This window comes from Gambusia affinis, linkage group LG03 (genome assembly GCF_019740435.1).
Source record: "Gambusia affinis linkage group LG03, SWU_Gaff_1.0, whole genome shotgun sequence".
In the NCBI taxonomy this organism is placed as follows: Eukaryota; Metazoa; Chordata; class Actinopteri; order Cyprinodontiformes; family Poeciliidae; genus Gambusia; species Gambusia affinis.
In genome coordinates, this window is record NC_057870.1 from 17,932,013 (window position 1) to 17,948,009 (window position 15,997).

General features: G+C 39.3%; 2 protein-coding genes across 6 annotated transcripts in view; one reads left to right on the top strand and one right to left on the bottom strand.

The window, feature by feature from the left end:
* Positions 1-10,706, top strand: part of LOC122827404 (dmX-like protein 1) — a 62,377-nt gene extending 51,671 nt beyond the window's left edge. For 3 of the 5 annotated variants that reach the window (XM_044110339.1, XM_044110320.1, XM_044110330.1), the window contains 7 exons: positions 1,142-1,202; positions 1,612-1,739; positions 3,821-3,898; positions 4,024-4,115; positions 4,556-4,608; positions 5,242-5,459; positions 7,864-10,706. In XM_044110339.1, the coding sequence (XP_043966274.1) occupies positions 1,142-1,202; positions 1,612-1,739; positions 3,821-3,898; positions 4,024-4,115; positions 4,556-4,608; positions 5,242-5,459; positions 7,864-8,094 (861 nt within the window). In that variant the 3' untranslated portion in view covers positions 8,095-10,706. Of the gene's footprint in view, positions 1-1,141; positions 1,203-1,611; positions 1,840-2,548; positions 2,569-2,974; positions 3,800-3,820; positions 3,899-4,023; positions 4,116-4,555; positions 4,609-5,241; positions 5,460-7,863 lie in introns of those variants that run through there. The other 2 variants (XM_044110311.1, XR_006370059.1) reach the window with 2 other exon arrangements.
* The window catches only part of hsd17b4 (hydroxysteroid (17-beta) dehydrogenase 4), a 28,779-nt gene continuing 22,697 nt past the window's right edge, over positions 9,916-15,997 (bottom strand). The window contains exons 23-25 of the mRNA XM_044110356.1: positions 15,748-15,886; positions 14,158-14,285; positions 9,916-13,489 (exon numbers count right to left, since the gene is read on the bottom strand). Coding sequence (XP_043966291.1) covers positions 13,400-13,489; positions 14,158-14,285; positions 15,748-15,886 — 357 coding nt within the window. The 3' untranslated portion in view covers positions 9,916-13,399. The remainder of the gene's footprint in view (positions 13,490-14,157; positions 14,286-15,747; positions 15,887-15,997) is intronic.

Below are 15,997 nucleotides of genomic sequence, written 5' to 3' on the forward strand. Positions count from 1 at the left end.
GTTCTGTTAGATATTTATCCAGGACGGGTTCATCAAAAAGAAAAGAAAAAAAAAAAGGAAAAATGCGAATACTGCGGAAAAAGTTAAAACATTTCTTGTCATTGATCTGAGAGTGTGAAGGTTATAAATTATATAGAATCTATAAAAACATTCTTCTATATGTCAAGCCCAATTTTGAGGTTTATACTTTAGTTCATGAATAAACAAAAACTCAGTAATAAAAGAAGAATATTTAAATAGAAACGTCAAGCCTGTGAAAAGTAGATTAACTTGCAGTTTGGACCTCCTGTTCCATGAATTACTGCATCAGTGCACCGTGGCACGGAGGCAATCAGCCTGCGGCACTGTGTAGGCGTAATGGAAACCCAGACTGCTTTGATGGATCCACCATCTTTTGACAACAGCTCATAGACTTTCTATGGGGTTAAAGGTCAGGAGAGAGGATCATAGTTACCAAACCAGGTTTTGGTAGCTTTGGCAGTGTGAGCTGCTGCCAAATCCAGCTGGAAAATAAAATCGGCTTCTGGATTTCTGCAGAGGACTGCGTGAAGTTCAGTAGAAGTTTGAGAAAAACCACAGATGGGAGCCCATCAGTTACCGATATTGTGCTTTTTCATTACTCCATTTTTCTGAGACTCTGAATTTCTGGATTTTCATTATCTCGCAGCTATAATCATTTCTCCATGTTTAACGTTTCTGTGTAATATATCAGGTTACCTTTCTGAAATGACTGAATAAATATTATATTTTTAGATGTACCTGTATATTGTATGTTTATCAAACATCCTCTGTGTTTATAATCCACGTTTCTCTCACTGTGAGTAAATGGGTTGTTCTGTTCTATCATCAGCTTTTGCTACCTTTGTAAATTATTCAATCTGCAAGGTTATTCCACAACTGTGGTTCATTTTCAGCGCAGTAATAACCTTAAAACACTGAAGGTTTTTTGTTTTTAAGTCCAAAAAGTTTGCTATGTTTCTGTTTTTCTCTGAGATCCCCCTATGACCTGCACCATCATTCCTAGCAATGCAATTATTCTGACCCTTTTTCTTTCACAACAGTATATTTTTCTGCTTTAAAAATAAGTTTAGTTTTCTTGGTTAAGCTCATGTCCACCCCCTCTTTCCTCTCCTTCTCCCAGATGATAAAGAGAAATATAAACAACGTGAGAAGAATGACCTCTCATCCCACACTGCCGTACTGTAAGTAGAACTCTGACGTCTGTCAGTAGGTCGGAGGAGTCATTGCCTTTATATTAAAAATGCAACACATTCGTCATATTCTGGTGCGAAAACCCTCCAGGGAGCGTTGCATCACCAAAGATTTTACATATTCTGCAACTGAAATTGTTTTGTTTGTTTTTTTCCTGCTGCTCCTCAAATAATGTTAGCTCTTTTGGTTGAGATTCTTACACTTTTTCTCTGAAAATGCAAACTGGGGAGGACAGGAAGATGGCTCCTGGAGCGTGTATAAATGAACCTATTCCTTGATCAATTATGGATGGTTTGGGAACTAAACAACAGCGAAGATATGCTGAGATCCTGCACTGACTGACATCTACCTAAAGAATGTTACATCTTCATTTCTGCTGCTCCTTCTCCTGTTCGTCAGACCTGACAGGAGCTCAAGACGGAAGCGTGAGGATGTTCGAGTGGGGTCACTCTCAGCAGATCATCTGCTTCAGAAGTCCAGGCAACTCCAGAGTCACCAGGATCCGATTCAACCACCAAGGGAACAAGGTCACGAATTTACACTTATCCTACGTGCTGCAAGCTGATAAAGACTGAGCACTAGAACCACATCTGAAGTTTGAAATGAACCTGATGGAAATGAAGCGTAAATACTGCTCGGAGCACGGCAATATTTTGTTTTCAATACCTGCTGTACAGCCAACATTTTAATTGAATTGCATTGTTTAAAGCTCGTCGTTTTAAATTATATCCAAGGTTCCATCTAGCAATAGTTGGATGAATTGCCATGTCAACAGAGAATAAGACAGAACTGAACTCGGGCATCAGTGCATGACACCATGTTTCTCAAAGAAGGAAGTAGTGATGGCAAAAGCTACAGCTCTAATTTGTGCATAGAAAATGGAGATTTATAAATCTTATAGTAAATTTTGCAATGAAGAGAAATGCTGTCTGAGTAGTTTAGGGGATCTAACAAACCAGCACAATGCTCAGCAATTTAAAAGCTCTCTGTGGTGACTTCAGTCTATAATTTACAATAGTCTAAAACCACTTTTACCAAACACTGATGAAAAACTAAAATTGTGTTCATATTTAGTTTTTCCTCATTGTTTCTCTGATGCACAGACTCAGTTCAGCACTGCAAACAGAATCCTTTAGTGGTTTTGTAAAGGATATCAGGGATCAATGGAAGCAGATACAATTCTCACTTTTTTTCCACTAACAACTTGTTTCACTCATTAAGATTTAACTTTGCTACAGTAATGTAGCAGTCAATCCTTCTTAGTTAATCCAAAGTCAGTTTTCTCTCATGATTTTCCCCAAAAAATGACTTCAAACCAATGCGGCGTACTGAATACAATTTGTAGTTTGTAGAAGAATAAATTGTCTTTGCTCTTGTTACAAGTCACGGATAAACATGCCTGAGATGTTTTTAAAAAGCATGGTTGCTGTGGCCATTTAACAAAAGTTGCAGGGAATAGAAGTTGTCAAAAGTCAAAATTTTCTTTCCTCGGTGGGATTTAATTCCTGTAAAGTTCATTTGTTTGAGACAGACAGATTAACGCATCAGGTCTGGAGCTGCTAAAATGCAACTGGAATGGTCTGGAGAACAGGGATTAATACAAATTCTAAACATCAGCAGTTGTTTTGTACCAACAAGGGACGCATAAAGTGAAGCACACGGAAGTGAAGTCTCACACACATCCACAACTGGCTCAGAGGTCTGGCTGTGGACACCGCTAGGGCTACATTTAGAAGTTCTCCTTCCATCCTTTTTTTGTTGGATGTGCTGTCATGTGACAAACCTGTCATTTTTTTGTCAAAATCAATCAATTTCAGTCTTCCTGTTGTAGAGAGATGTGATCTTGAACACTCCTTTTGTGTCAGAAAACTAAAAAAAAAAACATTCTAAACCTACTTATTTGTTAGAAAAACAACACAAAACCTGATTGATTGATTTGTCTTGCATGTTTCTAATTTTAGGAGATTTTGGCTCCAAGTCATTTTTTATATATCCGTTAGGTAATTTGTTGGTACTCTGTTATGAAATGGGTCACCATTCTGTTGTATTCAACGCTATTTTCATACTTGCTGTCACAAATTTGCCACTCCAGCTCACACCACCATGGGGAGTTGGTCCTCAGCACATATTGTTACTGAGCTGAGTGAAGCCAGCGTTTTGAACTCAGGCTCTCGCCTCAGGCCAATAATTTTCTCAGATGGTGCCTCTCCTGTGCCAGTACTTATCTGCCTGTGCTGGCCAAGGGAGACGAATAGGCTCTGGAATAAAAGTAATGCAGAGAGAATACAAGCAGAGCACCTCATTTTAGTTATGCAAGCATATCAGCCAGAACATTATGACCACTGATGGTGAAATTCAGTAACATTGTTGATGCTCTGCTGATCCCAGATTCCCAACAGAACCTTTATTGTTATTTTTTTTTTATTTGTTTCCCATCAACCTGAATGACAAGTGACTTTTGTGTTTTGTGGAATAATTTTGGCTCAATCTTTGCAGCTCTCAGTATGGTGTTTCAGACCTGGTTTTAGTTTTTTTTTTCTTTGTTCAAATAAATTAACGGTGCTACTACTTCAATTACTGCAATCTGCTGTCTGTTTGTTTTTTTTAGTTTGGTATTGTAGATGCAGATGGAGGATTAAGTCTCTGGCAAACCAACACCAGTGGGAGCACACTCAAACCGTACCTGGTAATTTATTTATTTATTTATAGTTTATTTATATCCCATTACGGTTGTTTTGTGAAATGAATATTTTACCGGTTTTATTCTTTTTGTCATTTTTACCGACTCCCTTCTGTGCTCCTCTCTGCCAGACGTTGCAGTGCCACAACAAAACCGCTCATGACTTTGTTTTTGTTGGCTCTTCTTCCCTCATTGCCACAGCAGGGCTTTCAACAGACAACAGGTACAAAAACATGAACGATTTTCCTTTTGAACTGTTTCCTATCCTAAATCTCTACTCCCTGTAACTTAAATTACCCTGAATCCTTAATGTCCTATGAGTTTTGTTTATGTGCATTTTGACTGCTGGTGCGATTTGTTTCGAGACAAAGATGACTAGAAAACCGTAAGCCAGCCAAGCATCCAGTCCCACAGCAGCGTCTGACCTCAAAAGTATGCTTCTGAAAGGATGGACAAAATGTAACCACAACCGTGTTCTTGAACTGTATGAAACTCATTCCCACAACAGCTAAAGATGCTAAGGATGGGCTGACATACTAAATCCTGTCGCTCAGGATTTATTGTGACAGAAAAGCCAATTCTTTTGACAAAATGGAATACATAATATCAGATTGTGTGATATGAAGTGGATCATCATTTTTTGGAAATGTTTTTGCTCTGCAGGAATGTTTGTCTCTGGGACACACTCGTCACTCCTGCAAACAGCCTGGTTCATGGTACGCTATTTTTGTTCATTTGTTATGAATTATTCTGATTTATTAATTTTTTCTTAATTGTAAGATAAAATCAAATTGTTCTCTCAAATATATGCAGCTCTCAAGCCCATTGAAAACCTCATGGTTATTTTACCAAATATTTATTTCTGAGCTCTTCCTGAGTTAAAACATTACTATTGTTATTTCTAAATGAATATGAATTTGTTTTTTTTTTGTTTTTTTTGCATTATTTAAGGTCTGAAAGCACTGCATCTTGTTCATTTTTTTTGACAATTTCTCATTTTCCCCAAATAAATACTAAATGTTTTCTTGAAATTTCAGCGATATGTTGTCAGTGATTCATAGAATAAAAGAACAATGTTTGTTTTACTCAAACATAATCCTATAAAGAGTCAAATCAGTGAAACTGATTAGTTTTATTGGTCTCTTGTTTTTTACCAAAGCTGCATATATCAGAGTTTTCCATCTGGTTTGATATTAAGTAGTGTTTTTAAATTTTTTTCCCCCTCCAATAATCTTAAAAACTCTTCAAATTTGATTGGCGTTTTTAAGATCTAGTTATAAAAATTATGTTCATTGAGTCCTCATGTTTTTGTTCCTGTTTATCCCTCATTTCTTTGTCTCTCTCATTAGCTTTCTGCTGCCATGATTCCGGCGCCACCGTGCTTTCGATGGCGCAGCGGCGGCAGCTTCTCCTCACCGGCGGGAGGAAAGGTTGGATCACCATCTTGGAGCTTCCACACCGACAGCAGCAGCAGAGTTTCCAGGCCCACGACTCGCCGGTTAAAGCGCTGGCTGTCGATCCCACTGAGGACTGCTTCATCAGCGGATCCGCTGAGGGAAACATTAAGGTACTTAAATGAGCTGATGAAGGCGATTCCATTAGATGGGAGGAAAGAGTTAAAACCAAGAAAAGGTTCCGGTTTTCGGGTTTTAGAAAATCAACCTTTTTTTAAAATGCAAATGGTAAAACGGAGACATGAAGCCCTTGATAATGAAAGCACTTCATTTCCTCTGAACAAAAGTAAAGTTGTCTGACAGAGAGAACATCCCCGCAGGGCGTCTGGCACCCAGGTGGGAAAGTGTCTGGCCATCTTCCAGATCGTCAGTCAGATGACGGGCGTTTGTCCACAGGGGCGGCGAGCCCCATCAAAGTCAAAGGAAATCAATGTCACTCGATGATTAACCATCTGCTCTGGACAGCAGTGACTGATGGAGACGTATGTCGAAGGTGAAAGTGGGTGGCACTAGAAATAAGGCAGAGGACTTCTACTCTTTAGGTTTTCGAATGAAGACGTTTTATTTTTTTTCCTCCATATCGGGAGGTGGGGACTTTAATCTCCTGACTTGATTAGATTGGTTCTGATCAGCCAGCTGTTGCAGGATGAGGCCATTGTGCTCTGGTTACGGATCTCTCTGCTCAGAATTCAAATGACTTTCACTCCGGATTATTGCTCGTGAAAAAGCTTCAAAGCGTCGCGAGATGTTCCTGATCTGAAGTCATTAATTGTATATTGGCTAAATGAAAACTATGTCGTTATTCTGCACATGGAGAAGCTTTCAAAGCACTGCAAGAAAGACCAGCAACTGGGTGGTGAGCTTATATATTTAATAGACTTCAGTGTATTGAATTCAGTATCCAGTAATAAAGTGCTCACAGAAATCGAGCTGCTTTAGAGGAAGGAAATGGAAAATAACCTAATTTAATGCTGCTTTTCTAGTCTGTTGCTCCTTATAACTTGAATTAGTATTTTTATTTTTTAAAGAGATAAACAACTTTAGTCTTTCTTCTGTCAGCTTTGATGCTATAAAGCATTCACACTAGTTTTCTCTTTAGACTTGGTTTCTGTTTGTTTTACTTCTCAAAGGTTCATGGGGTGTACTTAGTTTTTCGCTGCGATGCTGTTTGAGCCATTTGAAGTTGAAGCCTTTACTTACAGCACGGTCTTGTGCAGCCATCTGTAACTTTACTTTATTGCTCCGTTTTGTCCTCAGAGCAGCTGCTTTATTCCTCTGTCGGTCCATAGTTCTCGTTTATGGTTCCACGGTGAGGACAAGAGCTACTGAAGGACATCAGAGCAGAACTGTCCCTCTAAACCTTTAAAAGGCTTTGAAGACTCGTCTCCTCTGAGGGCAGCTACTCTTCTAAAGCCCATAAATTGGTGCTACACTCATGTTTCTGCTCTTGGACTCTGTCCGTTTGAAACTGTGCTCAGGCTTCTAGCCTTTTTTTTTTTGCCCCGCTGAATCTGAGCAGCTTTTGTCTTTGATGCACTTGTGAAAGCAGAATGAGGGACACCGGATCGATCATTGGCTAATAAATATTGTTTTAAGATTTGAAAACGGAGCTGAATGGAGTTTTTCTAGCCAAATTCAAAATCCAATGACGCCAATTGCAGAAGTCAAGCCTGCAGCTCTCTGATCGGTCTGTCATCTGAAACCCGAGCAGCAGAGAGAAGAGCATCCATCAGAAAAACAGCCAGGAGGTTCCCAGTAACTCTGGGGGAGCTGCAGAGAGCTGCAACTCGGGTGGAATAGGTCACTGTGAGTCACATGGAGAACACAGCAAACATTGAAGAATACTTTATTGACCCCAATCCGAAATTAAATATTGAAAGTTCCATTTGTGGTGGAGAAATGGGCAAAAATATTTACTCACGGGACATTTAAACAACTTTATACAATTAAAATAAGCAAAAAGATCCAGGTGGAGATTTGAAACTTAGGCATTAAAGGGTTAAGAAGCATTAAAGTAAGAACAGACTGAAAAACAGTTTATATGCAGTAGCCATTAAATGCCAGTTAGCACCATTTATCATCCAATTTCTTTATAGTGCATGTAAATTTATTACAAAGTTTCTATAATGACAATAAAGATTATTGTTTGAAGGTTCTTATAAATACAAAACTAGCTTGTAAATAACTTTGCAGGATGATATATAGGAGCTTCCTTTAGGTCAATAATTCCTTAATATTGATGAAAACTTACTATTTCCACTGGCAGACTATATTAAATATATCTTAAGTGTTATTGATTAAATAAGTACTTTTATTTAATCATTAAAAGCACTTTTATTGATTAAACATACTTTTTTTTTAATCAATAATAAGGAATTATTGACCTACTAGAATCTTATACCTTTCTGGATAGTTACTTACAAGCTAGTTTTGTCTTATTTCAACTATACAAAGATGTTTGGACTAGAAAGTTTTGACAGTCATTTATTTTGGTCCTGATCTGGTTTTTGCCTCCAGGTGTGGAGTCTGGCCACGCAGGGCCTCCTCTACCACTTCCCCAATGAACACGCCCGCCAGTCGCTGTTCAGGAACCTGGGGACCGGGGTCATGCAGATCGAGGTGGGACCGGCCAGCCACATCTTCTCCTGCGGCGCCGACGGGACCATGAAGATGAGGACGCTCCCCAACCGCTTCGCCGCGGCGCAAAGCAGCAGCACCCCCAAGAGCGACGTCAAGTTCTTCATCTAGACGGGAAAACATGGCGGATGCGAGCGACGCAGTAAAATAACCTGCTGTGATTTTCTTTCCTTTATTCTTTTTTTCTCTTATGAAATGTGAACCCAAATCTTGTCTCCAAGGGCAACGAAGCACAGGAGCTTGTCACAAGTGTTTTAAAACTGCAGCTGAGTCGAGCAAAGGGTACAGATGAGAGCACGCTCAGCCAACAGAACCGCCGGCTCCCCGTCCACCGAGGAGCTCGTTTTGCACAGAGAGGGAAGCTGGAGACGTCTCGTATAAATGACAGGTGACCCTCTGTGGGACGGCCTGATGTAAACAGAATCGCATCCGGTCAGAAAGCAGCGGGATGTTCAACCGGATCAGACGGATCGTCGGGAGCGAGCAGATGCCAATTTTCCCCTCGCTGGTATCGCGTGACGCTTTTCACTGGAGCTGCTCTCCAGCCGGATTCAATCAGTCGGACGGAGTTGGAGATGAACGCAGGCGGTCGCCTTTACAGGGAGATGCTTCCTGCTTTTTGACAGATGAGTTGGATAAAAACACTAACTGAGCAGTGATGAGGGTCCAAACAGCTTTTAGCTCTGCTGTTGCCAGGCAGAAGCAGCCGAGCCAAGATAATCCGCAGAGATTCATCCAGACTCAACCAGTCGTCTGCTGTTCTGGTCATTTTGAACTCTGCTGAAGGACGCTTAGTTATTTAGACCAGACATATTTCTGACGAGCAGAACCAAAATAAATGGACAGGGAGTTAATGATAAAAGTTACAATAAAAAGTGATTTAAAAATTCAATGCAGGTTTTTATTTATTTTTTTCCTTTTTTGCTAATAAATTTGGCAGTGCTAATAATCAGAACCTAACCTTAGAAATAAAGCTATGAAATCGACTCCTGTAGTTCACCAGTTACATCAAGTAGTGCGATATATTATATTGATGTTTATTGATCCTCTAATGGAACCAAAAATAGTTATTTTTCCCAATAACTATAAACAATAATTGTCCATCCTTAGTAAGAAAACGTTACAATTTAATATCATAGATAGGATTTGAACATTTTTCTGATGCAAGTGCTGACATGCAGCAGTTTGTTTACGAGCGTCACTCCTCTCATCCATCTGTCTGAAAGCAAATATGTCTCTTAAAGGTGAACGCGTCCTCATCTCTGCACCAGTTTCTCTCTGTATTTGCACATAAGATAAATTAAGCTAATTATATGTAGTGTAATGCACATTCAGCCTGCCTACAGTAGGCAGGCTGAAGGTGGTAAGGTAATAAAAGTAATAGATGCCAGGATGTGTGTTTATCCCAGCCTGAATTCAACCAGTGGTGTTATAATCAACATTAAGTGTCCTTAATCCTCTGAATCTCCTCCTGCCGATCTGGCGCAGTGCTTTGGTTATAGTGTTGCACAAAGTAGCTTTAATTTATCAGAGCTTTCTCTTGTTGTTTGACTCCACAGATTATTCCCTGTAGCAGGAAACTTTGCAGTTGACTATGGAACAAGGGGGAGATGTAAGGCTCGAATTGGGAAGTTGTTTTAGTGGAAAATTATGTTTTATTCCAAAATTGGGGCAGTTTTCCCCTCAACCGATGCGGTGTTGCTTCAGAGCGCCTTTTACAGGAAAATATCCAGAAATGCACTGATTTCAGGCCAATTTATTTTCCAATTTTGACCGATTATGATTTTTTTTCTCTCTCTCTCTCTCAGGACTATTAAATATGAGGAAAAATGTGCTGCAGGTTCTCTTGTTTTGAATCAAAGAAAGTACAATTTTTTCCCAATTCGCGCATCAGAACATGTCATCTAATATTTATCAGATTTTTATACACTCCACAGAAAAGTCCATCAGAGTTCATGCTGACGTTTATAGACTGAGAAAGAGTGGGAGTTTCTAGTTTTGATGCATTTATCGAATTCCTGCAGCTTTTGCCCAACTGATCAGTGCAGCTCTAGTGATATCTTGATATTATTGTGATTAAAACCCTTAAAACTTGTATCAGATATACCTGATCTTAGGAAAACACTTAGATGAAAGGCGTTTCATGCAGTTCTGTACATATATAGATACACAAGTTTATTTTAATCTCTACTAGTCGTAGACAAACGGTGGGTGATGATAAAAGCCACTTTATGAAGATTATTCTGTATAGACGGGTATATTTATGAAATATGTTCATGTTTAGGAGTATAAGCTGATCAAACTGCAAATTCAACTCGTATTTTCCTTCCTTTTTTTTTTTTGTTCTCTGCAAATCTGCATGTTTGGAAAATGTTCTGCAGCAGCTTGGAGAGAACGGTCAATTTTATTGTAGCCAGCTGAGTGTATTTTTACAGAAACTGGACAATAAACAGATTTTTTTTTTAAAAAAAACAACAAATCATTGTTCATTTCTTTAAAGTCCTGCAGTTTAACAGTGTTTTGTTTCAGGTTGCAGCTGCTGCACAAAGACGATCAAACAAACGTCTCTGGCCCGAATGGAATTGAATTGATTTGTTTCTTCTCTCCTCTTTTAATCTTCCAAATGTGAACTTGATTACATAAGTCTAATTTTCTAATGTAAATCATTGAATTATATACGGAACTCTACTGATGTAATAAAGGAAAAATGTGAAACCAGAAAAGAAAGTTGTCTTTATATATATATATATATATATATTTTTGTTTTTTTTTATTAAGTAGAAATGAAGCAATTTTAGCAGGAAAGGATTCAGAGTAATAATTTGTGACCATATAAGGAGTGGCTTCATGCAAACTGACACATCTGATCAGCTTTAATTTATTAGTAAATGGCTGAGTCACATTAACATTTAGACCTCTTCTCATCCAGCGTAATGCTCTTCATGTATCTATGGAAACGCCGCCTTAAAATGTCTCTGTAGCTTTGAAACTTTATATCGACAGTTTCTTTTTGTGGCTCATTTGTTGAGCATAGCTATAAGTTGACTCCATTTATGTCACTTTTCTACTTAATTAAAGAGAAACATGGTGTTCTTAGCACTTTTGGTCACTTTGTTAATGCAACTGGGTTCAGTACATATTTGAAGACAAATCAAGAACTTTATTTATTTATTTTTTTTGGTCTGGTGGATTAAAAATACGGCAAGATATTCGAGTTTTCTTCAAGGACAGCAACGATTCTCCACCAGCCTGCATCTCCATGGTAACAAACTACCTTATACGCCCAATAGAAAATGGCCACTTTGAGGCATGTTGCTCATGGTGACGTTACCTTGGCAACAAACCATCCATTCTTTCCTGAACATTATCAGCCAAAAGCAGTGGAGGAATTGATAGACACTCCTCTGTGAAGTAAAAGATTTAATAGAAGAATGTTGAGTTGAAATTTAACATTCGAGGTGCAGCTCGGGCTGAAGCTATTAATCGGACTAATTGATTAATCAAATATTAAGTGATTTAATAGTCAATGAATCGTTAAATGGAGTATAAAGGCTCAAAAAGAGGCCATTTACTGAAAAAAAACATTCTGAGCAGTAGAAAAGTCAAAACAGTACAATATATATATACAATCTGCATTTAAGATAAAAACATCTGTAAATCTTTCATATTTCCCCGCTTCAAATTCATTGAAGGAATGTTATGGCGTTTTAGGCAATAAAATTTATTTTTTATTTTTTGCATCTGTATAATTGAAGCTTAAGAGGTGAAATGAAAAATCTGTAACGTGATATTTTTATCCGATTAATCAGAATAGTTGCAGCACTAAGTGCAGCCATTCTTGTGTGGTAATTACTTTAGCTTTACTTACAAACCAAAATAATCGCCCAAACTTCCACTCTGAACGAGAAAGCTCTACTTTTAGGACTTAAAACTTTCCATTTTGACAAAACGCATAGTTGGAGAAACTCAGGATAATCTATTGCTGCAGGTTTGGGCTGCTGGAAGGCAAACTGATACTTTTTCCTACTACTCTCCAGGTAACTGTTATTGCTTTATTTTCTCCCTTTCATTTCCTTTGTTATATATTATATCTCATCCAAAGTTTCTGTTTAGCTGTGAAAACTTCCTGAAGCCCGTCGGCTGAGCTGCTGCTGCTGCCAATAACTTACTGAATGTTATTATTAGTATCAGTAATAAATGTTTCGCTGCAGAGGATTCAGAAACCTTTACAGTCCCAGCAGCCATGTCTGCCTTCAGTCCAGCTAAATAAGATTTGTTACAGGACCTTTCAAATATATAAATCATCTCTGATAAATATCTAGTTCAGATTTATTTTTAAAATTTCTAAAGAACCCAATTTTATTTCTGCTTTTAAGTTTTAAATTAAAACTAAACTTTTGCTGGAAAGCAGATGGATGTGTTTCCGTCTGGGGAACGTTGAAGATTTTGTAAAATGGGAATGAAAGTACATAAAAAAATAGATAAAAACAACGTCAGTGGTAATTGTAGTATCATTATGTCATGCAAAATCAATTTATTACATCAACAGCTTAAATTTCTACTTGCTAGAATTACGAAGAGCTACTGCTGCCAGAGATTTTTGGATCTCAAAATTTGATGCCGTGACGGACCGATTAAGACACTGGTTCATTTTCCTTCCCATAGTCGCCACATGCTTGCTCAAGTGAGTTTACTGCACAGCCAGTGATCAAACTTCACTCCATCGTGTTTCTACTAGGATGAAACTGGAGTTTAGAACTTTTTTGGATCGATTTCTGCTCCGTTTGTGTCTGAAGTCTTCAGATCAGGCTTCTTAAAAGGTGTTATATAAATTAGCAGAAGAGCAATGCGAGATAATACATTAAGGCTTTAATTAGAGTCACCATTTATTTTACAGGAGGAACTGTTACATTGCATTAAATTGCACAAATAAAGTTGAAATTAAGCAAAAGTTTACATTAGTATAAAACTCTGAGCTGATTAGAGTATCAGATACATCAAACTGCCTCTGACTTTAGTAAATTAGTCATGAAACGAGAATATAGATCATAAAAGCTGCTCTAGATTTTGATTATTTCAGTTTAACTGAAACGTTAATAAATTCATCTTGTGCGTTATTAAAATGTGAATAAAAGTTCACGACTCATGAGAAATGTGGTGAATTGAATATGCTGAAGGGACTTGAGCAGCTAGAGATGTGAGTGAACCTAAACATTTCCCCACCTGATGCTTGGATTAGGCCGTTTAGGAGTCCTTAAATGAATTCAATGGAGATCAATTAAATCCTGAAATGTCTCAGTGGATGATTTTTTCTAAATGAATTTCCCTAGAGAGCCAAGAAATGGTCACCAAACACAAAGTAGGAGGGAGTCGATGTGGTCGGGTTCCTGAAGCCTTCTGATTGGTTGGTGGGCGCTCACAGCTTGGCGTAGTCTTTCAGGATGACCTCCAGCTTCTGACTCAGCATGATGTTCCCTCTCATCTTCAGCTTGCCGGAGAAGAACGCCTAACCAGAAAAACAAACGTTTATTTTTGCAGCATTTGTCTTCAGAGAGCTGAACAGCGTTCAGGAAGTTAAGATGAAAGGAGACGAAGACGATCCCTCCGCAGAAGAAAGCTAACCGAGCCTCTGATGAGGATTTTCTTTGCTCTGCTCGGCTGAAATCAATCCGACAACGGGGTTATGATGACCCTGGAAGACAGTTAGCAGCTCCTCTTTCAACTCCGTCAGCTAATCTTCCCCCAGCTGCTCCTTTCATCACCGCAGAGAGAGGAGAAGACCCGCCTCAGGGATCTCCAGAACCTCCGACTTTCTATAAAGACGAACGCGGGCGGCCTGAGATCAATAAGCGGAGCTCCAGGAAGCGCATAAATTCCGCGCGGTGACGGCCACTCCCATTGACAGATGGGATGCCACAGACATAACAAGCAGCGGCGATTGATTGTCTGCGCTGAGGACTCTCCGAGAGATCGCCGCTTCCATATTTTATCTGACGAGACGAGATCAAACAGGACGTGGTTGTGGATCGAAGGGAGCCTCAAAGGAACTTTCCCCGAAGTCAGAATGTACAGGAAGTGGCTCGCCTTCGCAGCGGCCGTTTGAAATGGGAGGCGGTCACTAAATGCGAGGTGGAAGTTTCCCAGACGCCGGCGGAGGAGCTTCAAAGACGTTACCTTCTGAGGCTGAAGCTTCCCCGTCACCACCTCCATGAAGTCCTCGTCTGACAGAGTGAAGGTCACGTCGACCTTCCCGCCGGGCGGCCCGCCGCGCACAGAGCCGCTGCCGTTCTTCAGATCAATGGCTGCAGGGGAACGGAGGCAAACACAGACAAGAAGCAAGATTAATAGACTAAAAAGCTCCACTTTCCATCGACTCGTTTTCAAATTCCAGCAGAAAACGTCAAATCTAATCCTGGTTTTGAACGTCGACATCAGCGAAATCAGCCTAACTTGTATCGAAAAGTGACAATTTTAATCTCTGTTCTCTTTTGTTCACATCAGTCTCCATTTAGTGCAATCCGATGCACCAACCAACTTCCTGTCCTCCATTGCATCACAGAGTTATCTGCAAACATGAACGATCCTCTCTGACCTCGTCTGCTAGCTTGTCCATTAGCAAAGCACACAGGACGGCGCTTAGAGACGATCCTGGAGAGGAACGTTCATGTCAAACAACAGCGTTTTGTTTATGGGAGTAGCAAAGGAAGGAGCCGTTTATGGATCGATTTTATAGTTCATTCAACAAAGGGAGCCAAACGTATCGTCACAAGATCATAAGACGAAGGAAACTAGCAAAAAGAAAGCACAACTAATAGAAACAGTGTTTTGTGGAGCAACTTCTGTAGAACAATCTCTTTGGATACGCAGTCAAAAGCAGAAGTGGCGGGATTGTGTTGTGATGTGCTTCCATTACAGACTCGTTCACAAGAATGAGGTAAAAACCAGATGAAATGCGACACGAACCTTCAGACTGCAGACGCTTTGGAAACAATCAGGTGTGTATCTGAATTAGAAGCGGCTGAAATTTGAAAGTGATCGTATTTAAGGCTGCCGTGAAAAAGTTGATTATAGGGCTCTGGAAAAAAAAAAAGAGACCATTTCAAATGATCAGTTTCTCTGATTTTATTTTTTGTGGGCATATGTTCGAGTAAAATGAACATTGATCTTTTATTCTAAGAACTACTGTGAACTTCATGTCTCTGAAATTCCAAGCAAAAATTTAGTATTTATTTGCAGAAAATGAGAAATGGTCAAAATAACTAAAAAGATGCAGTGCTTTCAGACCTCAAATAATGCAAAGAAAACAAGTTCATGTTCGTTGAAAAACAATGATACTAACGTTTTAACTCGTGAAGAGTTCAGAAATCAATATTTGAATAACAACGAGTTTGTGTGTGGGCAAAAAAAATAAATCTGATTTGTGTTGTGTTTTCCCGCTGTAGCTTTGATCAACATGAGTCCCGACTTTAAATCTGAACGAATCTGTGGAGGAAGCTAAAGATTAGGGTGATGGCAAGGAGGCCTTCCAACCTCGCAGAGTTTTCTGTGGAAATAATTATGCAAAAAGTTGTTCAGCAGTTATAGGAAGAGTTTTATTTATTTATTTTTTTTTATTGATTATTGAGGAATATGTAAATATATTATATTATATAAATGTATTCTTCAATTTCAGTGTTATATTATTTCTTAAGTGACGTCCGTCTAATTTTCTATGATCGTTTTAGCTGAATGATATCGAAAAACGTTTGTGTCCATGCAGCTTACTCCACTCTGCAGCTTTCTCGCCGTCCTTGGTGATCTCCCAGCCGAACACGGCGTTCACCTTCTTGACCAGCTCTGAGCCCAGATCTTTAACGCGCCGGCCGATCTCTGCGAACACCAGGTCGCTCTGCAGGCCTCCTCCCTGCAGCAGGGGGAGAAAAGGCGGAAAATATACATCCATTTTGTCTAAACCAAAGGTGCAGCGTGGCGGGAGGCTTGTGGAGCGAAAATGCACACGTCAAACAACCTGTGA